Below are 17,523 nucleotides of genomic sequence, written 5' to 3'. Positions count from 1 at the left end.
CACAGTGCCCCACCCTGGCTGCCACCCCTCCCCAACAGCTCAGAATGCCCCTGCCTGAGGTGCCCCGCCCTGTGGCTTATGATGCTGCTGCTCTCCTGGCCCCTCCTGCAGTGCCAGGTGGACTAAGGTTTTCATCCATCACCAGCTTCCTGAGCTTTTTAGTCCTAAGAAAAGCACAGGTTCGTTACTTGAAGCCATCTTCCTCTCTGAGTTCTATACAAAGCCTCAGTAGAGTGGGCCATTAGCAACTAAGTTGAACAACTTTTACTTGCTGACTGAATATAGATACACCTGAATTGCTGACTGTTTTTGTAACAAAACAGTCCTCTCCTGTCTTCCAATGAGTGGTCGTTTTTGTCTACGACTTGACCACAGCAATCCCTGGGGCCCTAGCTCTATTCTCAATAAAGAGTTATGGCTATGTGTCTTGAATGACACCTTAGGACCCATCCTGCCTCCACCTCCTTCTCCATAAAATAGAAACCTAACTTGTCCCTCTAAGCTTTGAAAGGCTACAACGTACTAACTCTGTTTTCTCCCCGCTATTTCTTCCTTCCAAGGCAGGGACTTTCAGATTTTCCTTCTTTTACTAACAAAGCACTAAGCATGATTTTGTCATACAAAATCGAGAGCCATAAAGTGGGTTACCACCGTCCTAATTCAATAAAGATGAATACTCGACATGTGGCAAGCAGTGTGCGCCTGACAGTGTCCCCACTATGCTATGCTCATTTAACCCACAGAAACAGTCTCATTTACAGATTTTACAGAAGAAGTGGAGATGGAGAAGGTAAGTAACCTCCCCAAAGTCACATGACTGCTAAGGGTGGGGCCACAATTTGATCGCAGGTAGTCTGAATTCCCCAATTCCTCAAGCATGGTTATCAGAAAGTGTATTAGTTTGTTTTCACATTGATATAAAGAAATACCTGAGGTTGGGTAATTTATAAAGGAAAGAGGTTTAATTGACTCACAGTTTCACATGGCTGGGGAGGCCTCAGGAAACTTACAATCATGGCAGAAGGGGAACCAGGTCCAACTAACATGGTGACCGCACAGAGTGTGAATATGTGAAGGAGCAATTGTCAAACACGTATAAAACCATGAGATCTCAGCTGGGCATGGTGGCTCACACCTGTAACCCTAGCACTTTGGGAGACCAAGGCAGGTGGATCAACTGAGGTCAGGAGTTCGAGACCAGCCTAGCTAAAGTAGTGAAATCCTATCTCTACTAAAAATACAAAAATTACCTGGGTGTGGTGGTGCATGCCTGTATTCCCAGCTACTCAGGAGGTTGAGGCAGGAGAATTGCTGGAACCCAGGAGGCAGAGGCTGCAGTCAGCCAAGATTGTGCCATGGCACTCCAGCCTGGGCAACAGAGCAAGACTCCATCCCAAAAAAACAAAACAAAACCCTATAAGATCTCATGAGGACTCACTGAATATGACAAGAATAGCATCAGGAAAACTACCCCAATGATCGAATCACCACCCCCCAAGCCCCTCCCTCGACACATGAGGATTATGGGGATTACAATTCATGATGAGATATGGGTGGGGACATGGCCAAACCGTATCAGAAAGTACGGGTAGAAGTCAAGCTTGGACAGGAAGTGGCATTGTAGATTATTATTATATTTTTAGAGGAAGTTTTCTCTTGTTGCCCAATGAAATTGTTTCTCTAATTTCATTTTCAGATTGTGTCTTGCAGATGTATAGAAATACAATTGATAAATGATTCTGGCCATTAACCTTTTATGCTTCAACCTTGCTGAACATATTTTTTTTTTTTTTTTTTTGAGATGGAGTTTCACTCTTGTTGCACAGGCTGGAGTGGAATGGTGCAATCTTGGATCACCGCAACCTCCACCTCCTGGGCTCAAGTGATTCTCCTGCCTCAGCCTCCCAAGTAGCTGGGATTACATGCATGCGCCACCATGCCTGGCTAATTTTGTATTTTTAGTAGAGACAGGGTTTCTCCATGTTGGTCAGGCTGGTCTCTCGAACTCCCAACCTCAGGAGATCCGCCCGCCTCAGCCTCCCAAAGTGCTGGGACTACAGGCATGAGCCACCGTGCCCAGCCAGATTAGTATATTTTTAAAACAACATTTTTTTTTTTTTTTTTTTTTTTTTTTGAGACAAGAGTCTCACTCTGTTGCCCAGGCAGTGGCACAATTCTGGCTCACTGCAATTTCTGCCTCCCGGGTTCAAGTGATTCTCATTCAGGTGCCTAAGCCTCCCAAGTAGCTGGGATTACAGGAGCCTGCCACCATGCTCAGGTAATGTCTATATTTTTAGTAGAGATGGGGTTTCACCATGTTGGTCAGGCTGATCTCGAACTCCTGACCTCAGGAGATCCACCTGCCTTGGACTCCCAAAGTGCTGGGATTATAGGCATGAGCTACCACTCCCAGACAGAACATTTTTTTGATATGAATTTTAAAATGCCTCCCCTTCATTCAACATTTATTAAGTCCCTTCTACATGCCAGGCACTGTATGCATGAAATAGTCCCAACTCTCAATGAGTGTAGGCAGATACACAACAAAGGCTTAAGGAGTTCCGTTTTCTGAGACCACACTGCTGGACAATATATGAACCTGGGATGCAAACCCACCTCTATTTGACCTCAGATTTGATGCTGGGTGGTTTTAATTTTATTGTGGGAATTTCAGTCATTAAACCACAAAAAGGTGAGAAGTCTCTGTCAGATGTGTGTGTAGCAGTCTGTATAATAAGGAAGAATTGAAGGAAGCTACCAGACCAATTAAGAGACTTTATCTAAAGGCAGAGTAATGCTAAGGGCAGTGGCAGTGACAAAAGGGGAGGAAAAAGTCTGTGATCATTTGGGAGACAGAATAGGAAGTGCTTGGTCACGAGATGTGAAAGAAGAGGGGAAGCAGAGGAAAAACAGACCTGCTCAGGCTCTGCTGGGGAAGACTCGGTACGTAGTGGTGCCTTCCTCCTGGCAAAGAATGTAGGAAGAGAAATGGGTAAGGAGGAAAAGATAGTTTTTTACTCTCAGTGCCACATTAAAATGGAACTCTCTGATCAAAAATTGAATATGGCCGGGTGCGGTGCCTCATGCCTGTAATCCCAGCACTTTGGGAGGCTGAGGTGGGTGGATCATCTGAGGTAAGGAGTTGGATACCAGCCCAGCCAACATGGTGAAACCCCATCTCTACTAAAAAAAAAAAATACAAAAATCAGCCGGGCATGGTGGTGGGCGCCTCGGGAGGCTGAGGCAGGAGAATCACTTGAATTTGGGAGTTGAAGGTTGGAATGAGCAGAGATCCACCATTGCACTCCAGCCCGGGTGACAGAATGAGACTTAATCTAAAAAAAAAAAAAAAGTTGAATATAAATCTCTGTAGGCTAAGTCCATTTGTGACATCCCAACATGTTTTCAAAAGTAACACACATACTAAATCAAGCCATCAAGAATAACTGGGGAAATTTCCTAAAATTTACATGCTAAGAATATCACCATTTTTCATTTATTACTTTCACTGAGCAACTTTGAATCTATGGTTACAGCAAATGAGGCATCTTGTGTAAAATAAAGCTAATACATGAAACAAAACATTTAAAATTCTCTTGTTCTCAGAGAATGGAGGAAGTAACTGAAGCCATGGGCATGGAGGTGATTGCCTTGAGAAGTTGTGTACAGTAAGAAGTGGGAAGAAAGATCTGGAGAATAGGGTGATTTACACGGCATTAAGTGAAGCCTGCAAAAGTGAGCACTGGGAGTCAAGAGACCTGCGTATGAATCAGGAATGGCTGCTCCTGTGAGTTGTTAGAAAGGAGATGATGCCTTCTTTTCATTTCTATAACAGCAGCACCTAGCACAGTGCCTGTTCAATAGGTACTCAGCATGTATTATCCCAATGCACAGAGTCAAATTTTGCCAAGGGGGCAGGAAAGCTACAAATCAGCTATGGCAACTTAGTGATTGGGCTTGTGTGTGTGAGTGAGCTGGGTGTCAGGCAGTGGGTAAAGTAGTGAACTGGAGGTGAGAAAACAACGACACAAACTCAAGGCTTCTCTTCCCAAGTATTTGGCTGAGAAGACAGATGTAGTAGTAGTTAAAGGGAGATACGTGGTAAAGAAAGCCTTTTATTACAAGATTCAGCAAAAGCGTGAGTATACTTCTATGTTAAAGGGAAAGAGCCAACAGAGAAAACCCATTTTTGAGGTTAGAAGAGAAGGAAGAACGAATGCACAAGGGCCCCAAAAGGCACACGTGCATGCAATCCGATCAGGGACAGGTTAGCTTTGTATGCCTACAAAAGCAAGAAGGGAGAAAGGACCATGTGACTCTAGGGATATTTCTGGTAGAGGAAAGGTTTAGGAAAAGATCTTTTGATGACCTTTATTTTAATAGACTTTCTTTAAAAAATAAAAATAAAAATAACAAACTACTGTGGGAAAAAGGATATTACGTACAGAAAAGTCTACACTTCTTGATACAACGAACTAAGAAAAAGCCTGATATACTAAACAAAACCCAGATAATGTCTTCCCTAAAAGTGAGCAACCCAAAAAGCAATTTGAGCAAAAATCAAGGAGTTCAATTACAAATAAGCATATCAACAAAGTGAAAGATGGGTTTAATTTTTCCCACAAAAAGTTAAAAGAAATAACAACAACTTTAGAGGAAGAGGAAAACATAATTAATAAGAAAATTATATGCAATTGCAAAATGTGTGAATATTTACAAACTCTAACATATAACTACAAAACGGACCAGAAGAATCATTATCATAGGAAACAGGGTCATTTCAAAAATCAGAGCAGGAAGGATGATTCATATTTAATTTAATTCTGCGGAAAATATTTAAGTAACGTTTGAGGACAAAAATCAGTGATATGTTGAAATGTGGGAAACCACAGTGGAAGGAAAAAGAATTCAAGAAAGCTCAGTTTCAGTAACCAGTATCTAGTAAAATCTTCAGGATCTAGAGGTTACAATCTGCATTAATAGTGTCTGAAGACCTATAAATGTCACTAGATACCATTTTGGATAATTCTTGTAGACTTGAGATGATGTCTATTTAAAGTAACAAAATAGTGCCTGTATTTCTGTATTCATTACAGAAAACAATTGGATATGGAAAGGAAACTAGAATGCTATGCCACAATCTCCAAAGATTAGGGAAGTTTCAGCTTAAAGCAACAATAATCACAACAAAATTTTACAACCCTTTGTAAGCATATATGAAAAACATACAAAAAGTTTGTAATGATCTTTTCTTAAGCTAAGAGAACAGAAAAAAATGAGAAAAATTAAATTATAAAATGAACCTTTGGTTTAGAGGTAAGAAACATTTTATGACAGTCAGGAGATCAGGGTTGCACAATGTATTATGTGAATGTTGTGACTCATTGGTTTCATCTTGGACATCATAACTTGACATTTTGTAAAAGTGATTTTTCATGAGAATTTTTTCAGGTGCCCTATGAAATCCTGTCCCATGAGAAGTGAATAATAATCTTCCATATTCTTAAGATATCTTAATGGCATCCTCTACAGTCTTCCATTGTTTAGGTAAACCTGGGAATCATGTTTGGGTATCGTCTCATCCAACTACTTTACCCATCCCCATCAAAAGTCAGGAAGGTCTTGGATATTTTCTGCTCTAGCAATTAATTCATCATTAATCCTGGAGTTATTTGCAATTCGTCATTTGTCCTACTTCACTTCCCGTAAGCACGATGAATTGAACCACCATTAACTCCTAAACCATATTAAATTTGTACATCTGATTTGACTTTGTGAGCAAAAGTACTATGTATATCCTGTAATTCTTGCCTAGTATGAAACTTACTTGCAGTAGAGATTGTATTTCTGCACTCATGCACCTATGCCACTTGCACTGTTACTGCTGGTCTGGCTTTCCAGGGGTCATGATAACCTCCTGGGTTCTCTGGAAGAGGGACATATTCTTCAGGATGACGTTGTAATATTTTGTGAGCTAAAATTGTCTATCTAAATGGACAGTTCCTAATGTCTTGAGTAATAAATCTGGTACTTTTTATTTTTCTTCACTCTTCGAGTTGATGTGGCCAATTCCTGAGGTTGGATAATCAGGCCAGTATCAGACTGGTCTTTGCCAGAACTTTTTGCCTAATACATTTCTCTACTGCTTTCTACAGGTCACTGGATGTTAATATGGGTTCTGGAATGCAATTTTAAAAAATGTTTTGGAAATGACTTGCAACATGGTCATTTAATTTTCAAATATAATTTGCAAGTGAAATGCGTAGGACTCCAATAAGGCACAATGATCTAGATCCTGGGTATGATCCCCTTGAAAGAGGCAAATAGTGAATTGAGCAAGCTCACTCATGTCTGCTTACACCAGTCACTTCTGAACTGCTCAATGGCAGGCAGGGGGAATGACCCCTGGTTGGCAGATGCCCACTCACTATGACCCTGGATTGGACACATAGTTACCTTGAGTCAGGCCAGTCATGTGTTGTTGGACTGTTCCTTGGAGATACACTCATTAGTGACTGTTAAGGTACCTGAGTTATTAGGTGCCTGTAGACTATGCCCAGTGACATGTGCATTAGGCACAAAAGCTCCCTAGCTGTGCTGACACTGACTGAAGCTGTGAGGTTTCACAATGACACGTCAGCCAAATACAGATGCTCAGATTTACCATTTATCAAGGTCTTCACACTATCAATTACGCAATTATCATTCTACACACAGGCAATGACAAAGCGAGTAAAAAGCCACAGCCACGGCTCGGGAGACCAGTGTACCTCCAGAAGAGTCCAGTGGGTCCAGAAGCCCTTTGGATGCTGGTCAGAGGCTCCTTTTGGGCAGAGATCACAGCAGCAGCCAACAGGTCTGGAGAAGTCCTTAGAGTTCTCATGGACAAGGCTTCTGAAGGCATCTTAGACAAGACCTATCTTTGCTGGTTTTATGATTCTCTGCAGATGGGTCTATTCTCATTATCTCAGTCACCTTTCACTTCCTATCAGTTCGTTTCAGGTCTGTCATGATCCCAGGCAGCAGTAGCTGTTATCACTTGAGTTCATTCATATATGTTTATCTCTTTGGGGATGGGGGGACAACTTCACTGTGCACTTAATTCTACTGGAGACGAGTGACCGCATTTTAAGACAACAAGATCACAAATTATTATCACATATCATCAGGGCAGACAATAGCTACCACCTGGGGCTGAAAGCAGGTAACTCCATTTATTCTGAAAACATTCTGTCTTGATTATGGCGCCAGTTGCTGCGAGGGACTTCCTTTCCACCACCTGTTTTTCACAAGGTTTGAGTCTGAACTGCTAACAGTCCACTGATTTCTGGGTGAAGGGACTGACTGCACCATCCTAGACTGTCAGAGCACTTGTCCCAGTACTTCCATTTTAAGAGTTTTTCACCTTGTCCAGAACCACAGTCCATTAATCCCCTCATTTTCTCTCTTAAGAGAATAAACAGGCTGGGCGTTGTGGCTCACGCCTGTAATCCTAGTACTTTTGGGGGCCAAGGCGGGCAGATCATTTGAGGTCAGGAGTTCAAGACTAGCTTCACCTACATAGCAAAACCTCATCTCCACAAAAAAAACAAAACAAAACAAAAAAACACACAGAAAAATTAGCCCGGCGTGGTGGCAGGCACCTGTAATCCCAGCTACTTGGAAGGCTGAGGCAGGAGAATCGCTTGAACGCAGGAGGCAGAGGTTGCAGTGAGCCAAGATAGTGCCACAGCACTGCAGCCTGGACGACAGAGCGACACTCTCTCTCAAAAAAAAAATAAATAAATAAAAGAGAATAAACAACACATCTCGTGTACACACCCACACCACTTTTACCCCAGATACCAAACACAAAAAAATCCAATCTGTCTCCTTCTACCTAAGCAATTTTAGATAGTCACTTTCTCATAATTACCTTAAGCTCCCTGACTTGCTGCTCATCCTTTCTCTGGCAAAATCTCATCCCTGGATGAGTCCCACTTTGTGTTTCCTCAATGACACCACTCAGCTGAACCAGAAAAAAATATCAAAAAGTGGTCAGAGATATCATCATACATTCAAATTACTTACATAAAAAATTAGCGCTAAACGTTTCCAGAAATCAATAAAAGTTTTGTTTCTCCAATGACATCATTTCTTCAGAAACCCAACATGTATAACCTATCTTTTCTATGTTCTTCTAACGTTTATTCAACTTCTCTCATCTGATATCTTGCCAAATCATTCAACGAGAAAATATATCCCATTAGGCAAGAGCCTAATTCCCATCACCTGAGAAAAGAATATGCCCAGGATGCGCCCACCTCCCCTTTCTCTGCTCATCATGTCAGAAAAAGTACCCTTCATTTTGTCACCAGGCAAATCTGAGATAAAAGATTTAGATGGCCTGTAATTCCGGCACTTAGGGAAACCAATGCAGGCAGATTATTTGAGTCTAAAGTTCAAAAGAAGCCGAAGCAACTTAGGGAAACTCCATCTCTCAAACAAATACAATTAGCCTAGCATAGTGGTGTGGTGGCACGTGCCTGTAGTCCCAGCTACTCAGGGTGGGGAGCACTGAGGTGGGAGGATCACCTGAGCCTGGAAGGTTGTGGCCGCAGTGAGCCGTGATCACACCACTGCACTCCAGCCAGGGCAACAGACAGTTTTAAAAGGATCTTCTCTGTTAAAAATAATCAAATAAACAGGTGGCCAAGAGGCTGAGATGGCTGCAGTACACTCAGTTCCTACTTAAACAAACCAAAACTTGACTCAGTGTAAATAAAAAAAGGAAACTTAAGCTTAACCAATCAGAAACCACCAACTAACATCTAATTAGAGACTTTCCACTGTAATGTTGCAAATGAGGCCACTGCTCTATTTCACCCAATCAAGTATTTTCTTTTTCTTCCACATTCACCATATAAAATTCTCCCCCCACCGTCCCTAAGCCTCTCTGTAGGACCTCTGAGCTGCCTGCAGTCTGCGGCTGCCTAGTTTATAAATTTCTGGATGCTCAAATATATTTTTTAATGTTTCAAAGTGTCTCTGGTGTAGGAGGTTGTTTGTGAAGTGACCTGAGAGTGTACAGGAATTGAGGGCATATGAGATATCTTGACTCTGCACCCCATTTTGCTGTATACTCAAAACTACTCTAAAATAATAATATATCTTTAAAAATCTATATCATGTCTCCAATTGGTCGGAGACAGTTCTATTACAGCTCAGAAAACCCTGGTTAATAAGCTAGTTCTGACCCAACTGGCAAGAAGACGCAGGAAAGCCCCAGGCCAGGGGAGTATATTGCACATGCATGCACCAGGAAACTGGAGGAAGCTTGGAGGCCCTTTAACCTGGTCCTGAGCCTGCTGAAACTGCAGTTACAGGCACAGATTCCTGGGGCACCAATCTGAATCTGCCAACATCCAAGGCCATATGAACACAAATGTGCAGAGCCTCCTCTGCCATTGGTAGCTAAGGATGTTAGACCATGATTGGACTAGGATGGGAGATGAACTGAGAGCAAGAGATTCTGTAGGCTTTTGTTGTCTCTTCCCATCCCCAAGCAACAAGTGATGAACACACACACACACACACAGACACTCACCCCATAGTGACTAACAGGATCTCCCTCCAGGGGGGTTAGTGAGGGGGTAGGCTGAAGAACTCCACTTGGGCTCTGTACACCTGGGAAAATGACCATAAAACATCCCATCTTCACTGCTCAGAGGAGGCTAGATCTGCTGTGAGCTAGAAAGCCATGTGGGGGCAGCTGAAGAGTCATCAAATAGGAGAAAGCTGAGAGCCATGTGTTCCACAAGCCTCTGGTCAGACAGCAGGCACTGTGAGATGTGGCTCCTTGGCCCCTTCCAGCGACCACCTTGATTGCATGCTGCAGGAAAAGACACTGAAGCCCAAGAATGGGGTCTTGCTCACCATAGGATGATGGCTCAGTGCAGAGCCGAGCTATGGCCCAGGAGGCAGAAGGTGGAGATGACCCAGGCTGAGCTGGGGGATCCAACTGAATATGCACTTACTAAGAAGCTGTGGGCTGCCGAAATGCCTTGGGACCCCAGTCTGGGTCTAGAACTGCAGTAAAATAGGCCACTGGAAAAAGTTCTTGGGAAGCCAACCCACTTTTGCTATCATCCACAGGCAAACAAACCAACCCCTGCCACTTCTAACTCCCTGTGAAAGCCACCTGCCCCTCTGATCGACCACAGCACAATGGTGTCACTCTGTAAGGCACAGGTAGACAAGGCATCCAGCCATGCACACTCCAGGGCCCACACATGTCCAGAATACACTGTTCTTGTTAAGACTCCACTCTTCCAACTACAGACAAAAGCTCCCCAATCTCCTCAGCCACTCCCAACAACTGGAGGCCTGAAAACTTTCATGCACGCCGCTATGGTCTAAGCCACTTGTGGCAGTTTTGACTTTCATTTTCCTGATAATCAGTGATGTTGAGCGCCTTTCCATATGCCTTTTCACCAGCTGGATGTCTTCTTTGGCTAAATGTCTATTCAAATCCATTGCCCATTTACAAATCTGCTTTTTTGGGGGCTTCTTGATGTTTTTCTCTCTTTTTTTTTCCTATTTATTTATACAAGTTCCTCAGGTATTTTGGATATTTGTTAAAATGATTTTCAATTCTACTGCCCAGTTATAAATCTGCCTCTTTTTTTTTTCCTTTGAGACAGAGTTTCACTCCTGTTGCCCAGGCTGGAGTGCAATGGTGCAATCTCGACTCACAGTAACCTCCATCTCCCAGGTTCAAGTGATTCTCCTGTCTCAGCCTCCCGAGTAGCTGGGATTACAGGCATGGGCCAACATGCCCTGCTAACTTTTGTATTTTTAGTAGAGACAGGGTTTTCCATGTTGGTCAGACTGGTCTCGAACTCCTGGCCTCAGGTAATCTGTCCGCGTCAGCCTCCCAAAGTGTTGGGATTACAGGCGTGAGCCACTGTGCCTGGCCAATTATCCCTTTGTGTGTGTGTGTGTGTGTGTGTGTGTTTGGAGGGGGGGTGGGGGAAGAACAGAGTCTCATTCTTTCTGTCACCCAGGCTGGAGTGCATTGGTGTGATCTCGGCTCACTGCAGCCTCTGCCTCCTAGGTTCCAGCGATTCTCCTGACTCAGCCTCCTAGGTAGCTGAAATTACAGGTGCGTTAACACATGCCCAGCTAATTTTTGGATTTTTAGTAGAGATGGGGTTTCACCATCTTGGCCAGGCTGGTCTCAAACTGCTGACCTCAGGTGATCCACTCGCCTCGGCCTCCCAAAGTGTTGGGATTATAGGCGGGAGCCACCACTCCTGGCCCCTTTTTGTGTTTTAACATCAGTCAACACTTGTATTTTAAAATAATAACAATGAACGGCGGTACCTTAGAACAAGGGAATTATACCTCTTCCTCTTGTCCTGATCCTAGTGCAGACATTTTGTCTATAAAATGTTATTCACAGATGAATTCATGAGAACATTACTGTGACTTTCAAATCCATATACAAGTCTATGCTCATTCATGAATATTTCAATAAAATTAAACTAATAGCAAAAAAGAATTCCAGGATTGAAGCAGTTTCAGGAAAAAGAAGTTAGCAGTATGAAGTAAAATAGTAAAAAAACTTTTTTTAAAAAAAAGGGTATATTTTTGTCCACTTTTTAAAAATTATAGTATTAGACAATATGTGTATATATCTACGTATATATACATACACACACACACACAGATATAAAGCAATGGAAGTGGCATTGTTTTCATACTAGTCTAGAATATTAAAATATATGTATAATGTGGTCAGCAAAATAATGGCCCCCCAAAGATGTCCACAGATTCCTAGAACCTTACATGAAAACGGTACATCATACATGTGATTAAGGTAAAGACCTTGACATGAGGAGACTACCCTGGTGCTATGGAATGAATGTTGTGTTCCATCAATGTTCATGTGTTAAAATCCTAACCCTCAAGGTGATGGTATTAGGAGGTTAAGCCTATGATTTTTTATACATCTGTGTCCTTGTTTCCGCCTCCTGTTCCCAACTCCCTTACTCTAGTTAGAAAAAAAAAAAGGCTATTACCAAATATGAGTACATCCGCGTGTACTAATGCCAACTGATCACCAGCTGGTTTTCTTCTTTTACAAAGTCATAAATCTTTAGGCTTTAACACATCTTCCAAGCAATAGAATGTTATTTTCCAGTTCATTAACACAAATTCTATATTTAAAATGAAGGCTTCACAAGCTTATTTAAATAACATATTAACCAAAATAGACAGGCCATGGTTCAAACTGACATTTTAATTAAATGTGATGATAGGTTGAGTAATCTAGCAGTACTCTAAAATGACTTTTGGTTATGGCTTTTTCCATATTATGTTTAGTCTGAGGCACTCCTAAATGATTCAATTGTAATTCCCCTTCTTAAACATGAGATTTATCTTTAGAAAACAATTTATTTTCTTAAAATTTCAAGCTAATTCTAGGCTGGGTGCGGTGGCTCAAGCCTGTAATCCCAGCACTTTGGGAGGCCGAGACGGGCGGATCACGAGGTCAGGAGATCGAGACCATCCTGGCTAACACAGTGAAACCCCGTCTCTACTAAAAAAATACAAAAAACTAGCCAGGCGAGGTGGTGGGCGCCTGTAGTCCCAGCTACTCTGGAGGCTAAGGGAGGAGAATGGCGTAAACCCGGGAGGCGGAGCTTGCAGTGAGCTGAGATCAGGCCACTGCACTCCAGCCTGGGGGACAGAGCGAGACTCCGTCTCAAAAAAAAAAAAAAAAAAAAAAAAATTCAAGCTCATTATATAATTCATGCATAAATAATCTCACTACATATCAGCTGTATATGTACACACATACATATAAGTATTTGTATACACACATATTACATAATTTTTTTAAAAACTTACTAATTGGGTATGACCATGAAGAAAAAGATGCTTTGTGTAATGTGATGGAAACACAACTGCAGAACAAACAACAGGCTGCTGTGAGGGCTGTATTTACCGTTGCTGCTGTAAGACTTGGAAAAAAATTGGATAGTGGATATTTAATCCCCATAACAGAAAATTTAGGGTGCAGAAAACTTCCCACAATTTTTACAGAGAACATCAATAGAAAGGCATTCAATGCAGGGAATACATAGTGTGACAGTATACAAAAATAAGCAGGTTGATGGTTTAGATTTATGAGACAAGAGACAGAAATAGTAGATGATGTCATAATTCTTTTACGGAGTTATGAAAATTCTTCATTTTATATATGGTCAGGTGCTTTCAAATGTCAATGAGAAAAATATTTAAAGGAAGAATCAAATCTAAGACATTGAGAGATCTTTATGAAAATGACCTCCAGGCCAGGCATGGTGGCTCACACCTGTAATCCCAGCACTTTGGGATGCCGAGGCGGGCAGATCACATCAGAGGATTGAGACCATCCTGGCCAACATGGTGAAACCCCATCTCTACTAAAATACAAAAAATTAGCCGGGAGTGGTGGTGTGTGCCTGTAGTTCCAGCTATTCAGAAGGCTGAGGCACGAGAATCGCTTGACCCGGGAGGCAGAGGTTGCAGTGAGCCAAGATACTGCCACTGTACTCCAGCCTGGTGACAGAGTGAGACTTCACCTCAAAATAAATAAATAAATAAATAAATAAATACCTTCATTCTGAGAAGGTATAATCATTTCATCAACACATTCTTGAGCACAACTATGCACACACGCACTTCCGCATCCACAAGCCATGCTGCGTGCATACATTGATGCCCCTAGTTTCCTTTTTTGAAGAGATGGTGTCTGTTTTGGTGTGTCACTCAGGCTGGAGAGCAGTGTTAGGATCATAGCTCACTGCAGCCTCAAACTCCTGGGTTCAAGCGATCCTCCTATCTCAGGCTAACGCAGCGTGTAGAGGGAAATTTATAGCACTATAATGCCCATAAGAAAAGCAGGAAAGATCTAAAATTGACATCCTAACATCAGAATTAAAAGGGAAGCCCATCAGACTAATAGCGGATCTCTTGGCAGAAACTCTACAAGCCAGAAGAGAGTGGGGGCCAATATTCAACATTCTTAAAGAAAAGAATTTTCAAACCAGAATTTCATATCCAGCCAAACTAAATTTCATAAGTGAAGGAGAAATAAAATCCTTTACAGACAAGTGAATGCTGAGAGATTTTGTCACCACCAGGCCTGCCCTACAAGAGCTCCTGAAGGAAGCACTAAACATGGAAAGGAATAACTGGTATAAGCCACTGCAAAAACATGCCAAAATGTAAAGTCTATCGGTGCTAGGAAGAAACTGCATCAACTAACGAGCAAAATAATGAGCTAACATCATAAAAACAGGATCAAATTCACACATAACAATATTAACCTTAAATGTAAATGTGCTAAATGCTCCAATTAAAAGAAACAGATTGGCAAACTGGATAGAGTCAAGACCCATCAGTGTGCTGTATTCAGGAGACCCATCTCATGTGAAGAGACACACATACATTCAAAATAAAGGGATAGAGGAAGATCTACCAAGCAAATGGAAAACAAAAAAAGGCAGGGCTTGCAATCTGATAAATCAGACTTTAAACCATCAAAGATCAAAAGAGACAAAGAAGGCCATTACATAATGGTAAAGGGACCAATTCAATAAGAAGAGCTAACTATCCTAAATATATAGAGCACCTAGATTCACAAAACAAGTCCTTAAAGAGTTACAAAGAGACTTAGACTCCCATACAATAATAATGGGAGACTTTAACACCTAGACTGACAAAACAAGTCCTTAAAGAGTTACAAAGAGACTTAGACTCCCATACAATAATAATGGGAGACTTTAACACCCCACTGTCAACATTAGACAGATCAACAAGACAGAAAGTTAAAAACGATATCCAGGAATTGAACTCAGCTCTGCACCAAGCAGACTTAACAGACATCTATAGAACTCTCCACCCCAAATCAACAGAAGATACGTTCTTCTCAGCACCACATCGCACTTATTCCAAAATTGACCATACAGTTAGAAGTAAAGCACTCCTCAGCAAATGTAAACTAACAGAAATTATAATAAACTGTCTCTCAGACCACAGTGCAATCAAATTAGAATTCAGGATTAGGAAACTCACTCAAAACCACTCAACTACATGGAAACTGAACAACCTGCTCCTGAATGACTACTGGGCACATAACAAAATGAAGGCAGAAATAAAGACGTTCTTTGAAACCAATGAGAACAAAGACGCAACATACCAGAATCTCTGGGATACATTTAAAGCAGTGTGTAGAGGGAAATTTATAGCACTAATTGCCCATAAGAGAAAGCAGGAAAGATCTAAAATTGACACTCTAACATCAGAATTAAAAGAACTAGAGAAGCAAGAGCAAACACTTTCAAAAGCTAGCAGGAGGCAAGAAATAACTAAGATCAGAGCAGAACTGAAGGAGATGGAAACACAAAAAAAACTCTTCAAAAAAAATCAATGAATCCAGGAGCTGGTTTTTTGAAAAGAACAACAAAATTGATAGACGACTAGCAAGACAAAAGAAGAAGAAAAGAGAGAAGAATCAAATAGATGCAATAAAAAATGATAAAGGGGATATCACCACTGACCCCACAGAAATATAAACTACCATCAGAGAATACTATAAACACCTCTACACAAATAAAGTAGAAAACCTGAAAGAAATGGATAAATTCCTGGACACATACACTCTCCCAAGACTAAACCAGGAAGAAGCTGAATCCCTGAATAGACCAATAACAGGCTCTGAAATTCAGGCAATAATTAATAGCCTACCAACCAGAAAAAGTTCAGGACCAGACGGATTCAAAGCCGAATTCTACCAGAGGTACAAGGAGGAGCTGGTACCATTCCTTCTGAAGCTATTCCAACCAACAGAAAAAGAGGGAATCCTCCCTAACTCATTTTATGAGGTCAACATCATCCTGATACCAAAGCCTGGCAGAGACACAACAACAAAAAAAGAGAATTTTAGACCAATATCCCTGATGAACATCGATGCAAAAATCCTCAATAAAATACTGGCAAACCGAATCCAGCAGCACATCAAAAAGCTTATCCACCATGATCAAGTGGGTTTCATCCCTGGGATGCAAGGCTAGTTCAACATACACAAATCAGTAAACGTAACCCAGCATATAAACAGAACCAAAGACAAAAATCATTTGATTATCTCAATAGATGCAGAAAAGGCCTTTGACAAAATTCAACAACCCTTCATGTTAAAAACTCTCAATAAATTTGGTATTGATGGAACGTATCTCAAAATAATAAGAGCTATTCATGACAAACCCACAGCCAATATCATACTGAATGGGCAAAAACTAGAAGGATTCCCTTTGAAAACTGGCACAAGACAGGGATGCCTTCTCTCTCCACTCCTATTCAACAGTGTTGGAAGTTCTGGCCAGGCCAATCAGGCAGGAGAAAGAAATAAAGGTATTCAATTAGGAAAAGAGGAAGTCAAGTTGTCCCTGTTTGCAGACGAAATGATTGTATATTTAGAAAACCCCATCATCTCAGTCCCAAATCTCCTTAAGCTGATAAGCAACTTCAGCAAAGTCTCAGGATACAAAATCAATGTGCAAAAATCATAAGCATTCTTATACACCAATAACAGATAGACAGCCAAATCATGAGTGAACTCCCATTCACAATTGCTTCAAATAGAATAAAATACCTAGGAATCCAACTTACAAGGGATGTGAAGGATCTCTTCAAGGAGAACTACAAACCACTGCTCAGTGAAATAAAAGAGGACACAAACAAGTGGAAGAACATTCCATGCTCATGGATAGGAAGAATCAATATCATGAAAATGGCCATACTGCCCAAGGTAATTTATAGATTCAATGCCATCCCCATCAAGCTACCAATGACTTTCTTCACAGAATTGGAAAAAACTACTTTAAAGTTCATCTGGAACCAAAAAAGAGCCCACATTGCCAAGTCAATCCTAAGCCAAAAGAACAAAGCTGGAGGCATCAAGCTACCTGACTTTAAACTATACTACAAGGCTATAGTAACCAAAACAGCATGGTATTGGTACCAAAACAGAGATATAGACCAATGGAACAGAACACAGCCCTCAGAAATAATACCACCACACATCTACAGCCATCTGATCTTTGACAAACCTGACAAAAACAAGAAATGGGGAAAGGATTCCCTATTTAATAAATGGTGCTGGGAAAATTGGCTAGCCATATGTAGAAAGCTGAAACTGGATCCCTTCCTTACACCTTATACAAAAATTAATTCAATATGGATTAGAGACTTAAATGTTAGACCTAAAACCATAAAAACTCTAGAAGAAAACCAAGGCAATACCATTCAGGACATAGGCATGGGCAAGGACTTCATGTCTAAAACACCAAAAGCAATGGCAACAAAAGTCAGAATTGACAAATGGGATCTAATTAAACTAAAGAGCTTCTGCACAGCAAAAGAAACTACCATCAGAGTGAACAGGCAACCTACAGAATGGGAGAAAATTTTTGCAATCTACTCATCTGACAAAGG

At 41.3% G+C, this 17,523-nt stretch overlaps 1 protein-coding gene across 11 annotated transcripts in view; it reads right to left on the bottom strand.

Moving 5' to 3' along the window:
- LOC103215804 (arf-GAP with GTPase, ANK repeat and PH domain-containing protein 5-like) overlaps positions 1-17,523 on the bottom strand; it is a 62,862-nt gene that overhangs the window by 29,043 nt on the left and 16,296 nt on the right. For 7 of the 11 annotated variants that reach the window (XM_073018958.1, XM_073018959.1, XM_073018960.1 and 4 more), the window contains one exon: positions 7,916-8,008. The exons of 1 other annotated variant lie outside the window; for it this stretch is intronic. In XM_073018958.1, coding sequence (XP_072875059.1) covers positions 7,916-8,008 — 93 coding nt within the window. Of the gene's footprint in view, positions 1-1,250; positions 7,766-7,915; positions 12,741-17,523 lie in introns of those variants that run through there. 3 more of the 11 variants (XM_073018964.1, XM_007962519.3, XM_073018963.1) reach the window with 3 other exon arrangements.

This window comes from Chlorocebus sabaeus, chromosome 9 (genome assembly GCF_047675955.1).
Source record: "Chlorocebus sabaeus isolate Y175 chromosome 9, mChlSab1.0.hap1, whole genome shotgun sequence".
Lineage (NCBI taxonomy): Eukaryota > Metazoa > Chordata > Mammalia > Primates > Cercopithecidae > Chlorocebus > Chlorocebus sabaeus.
The sequence above is the reverse complement of the archived record's forward strand: the minus strand, read 5'-3'. Positions and strand labels throughout refer to the sequence as shown.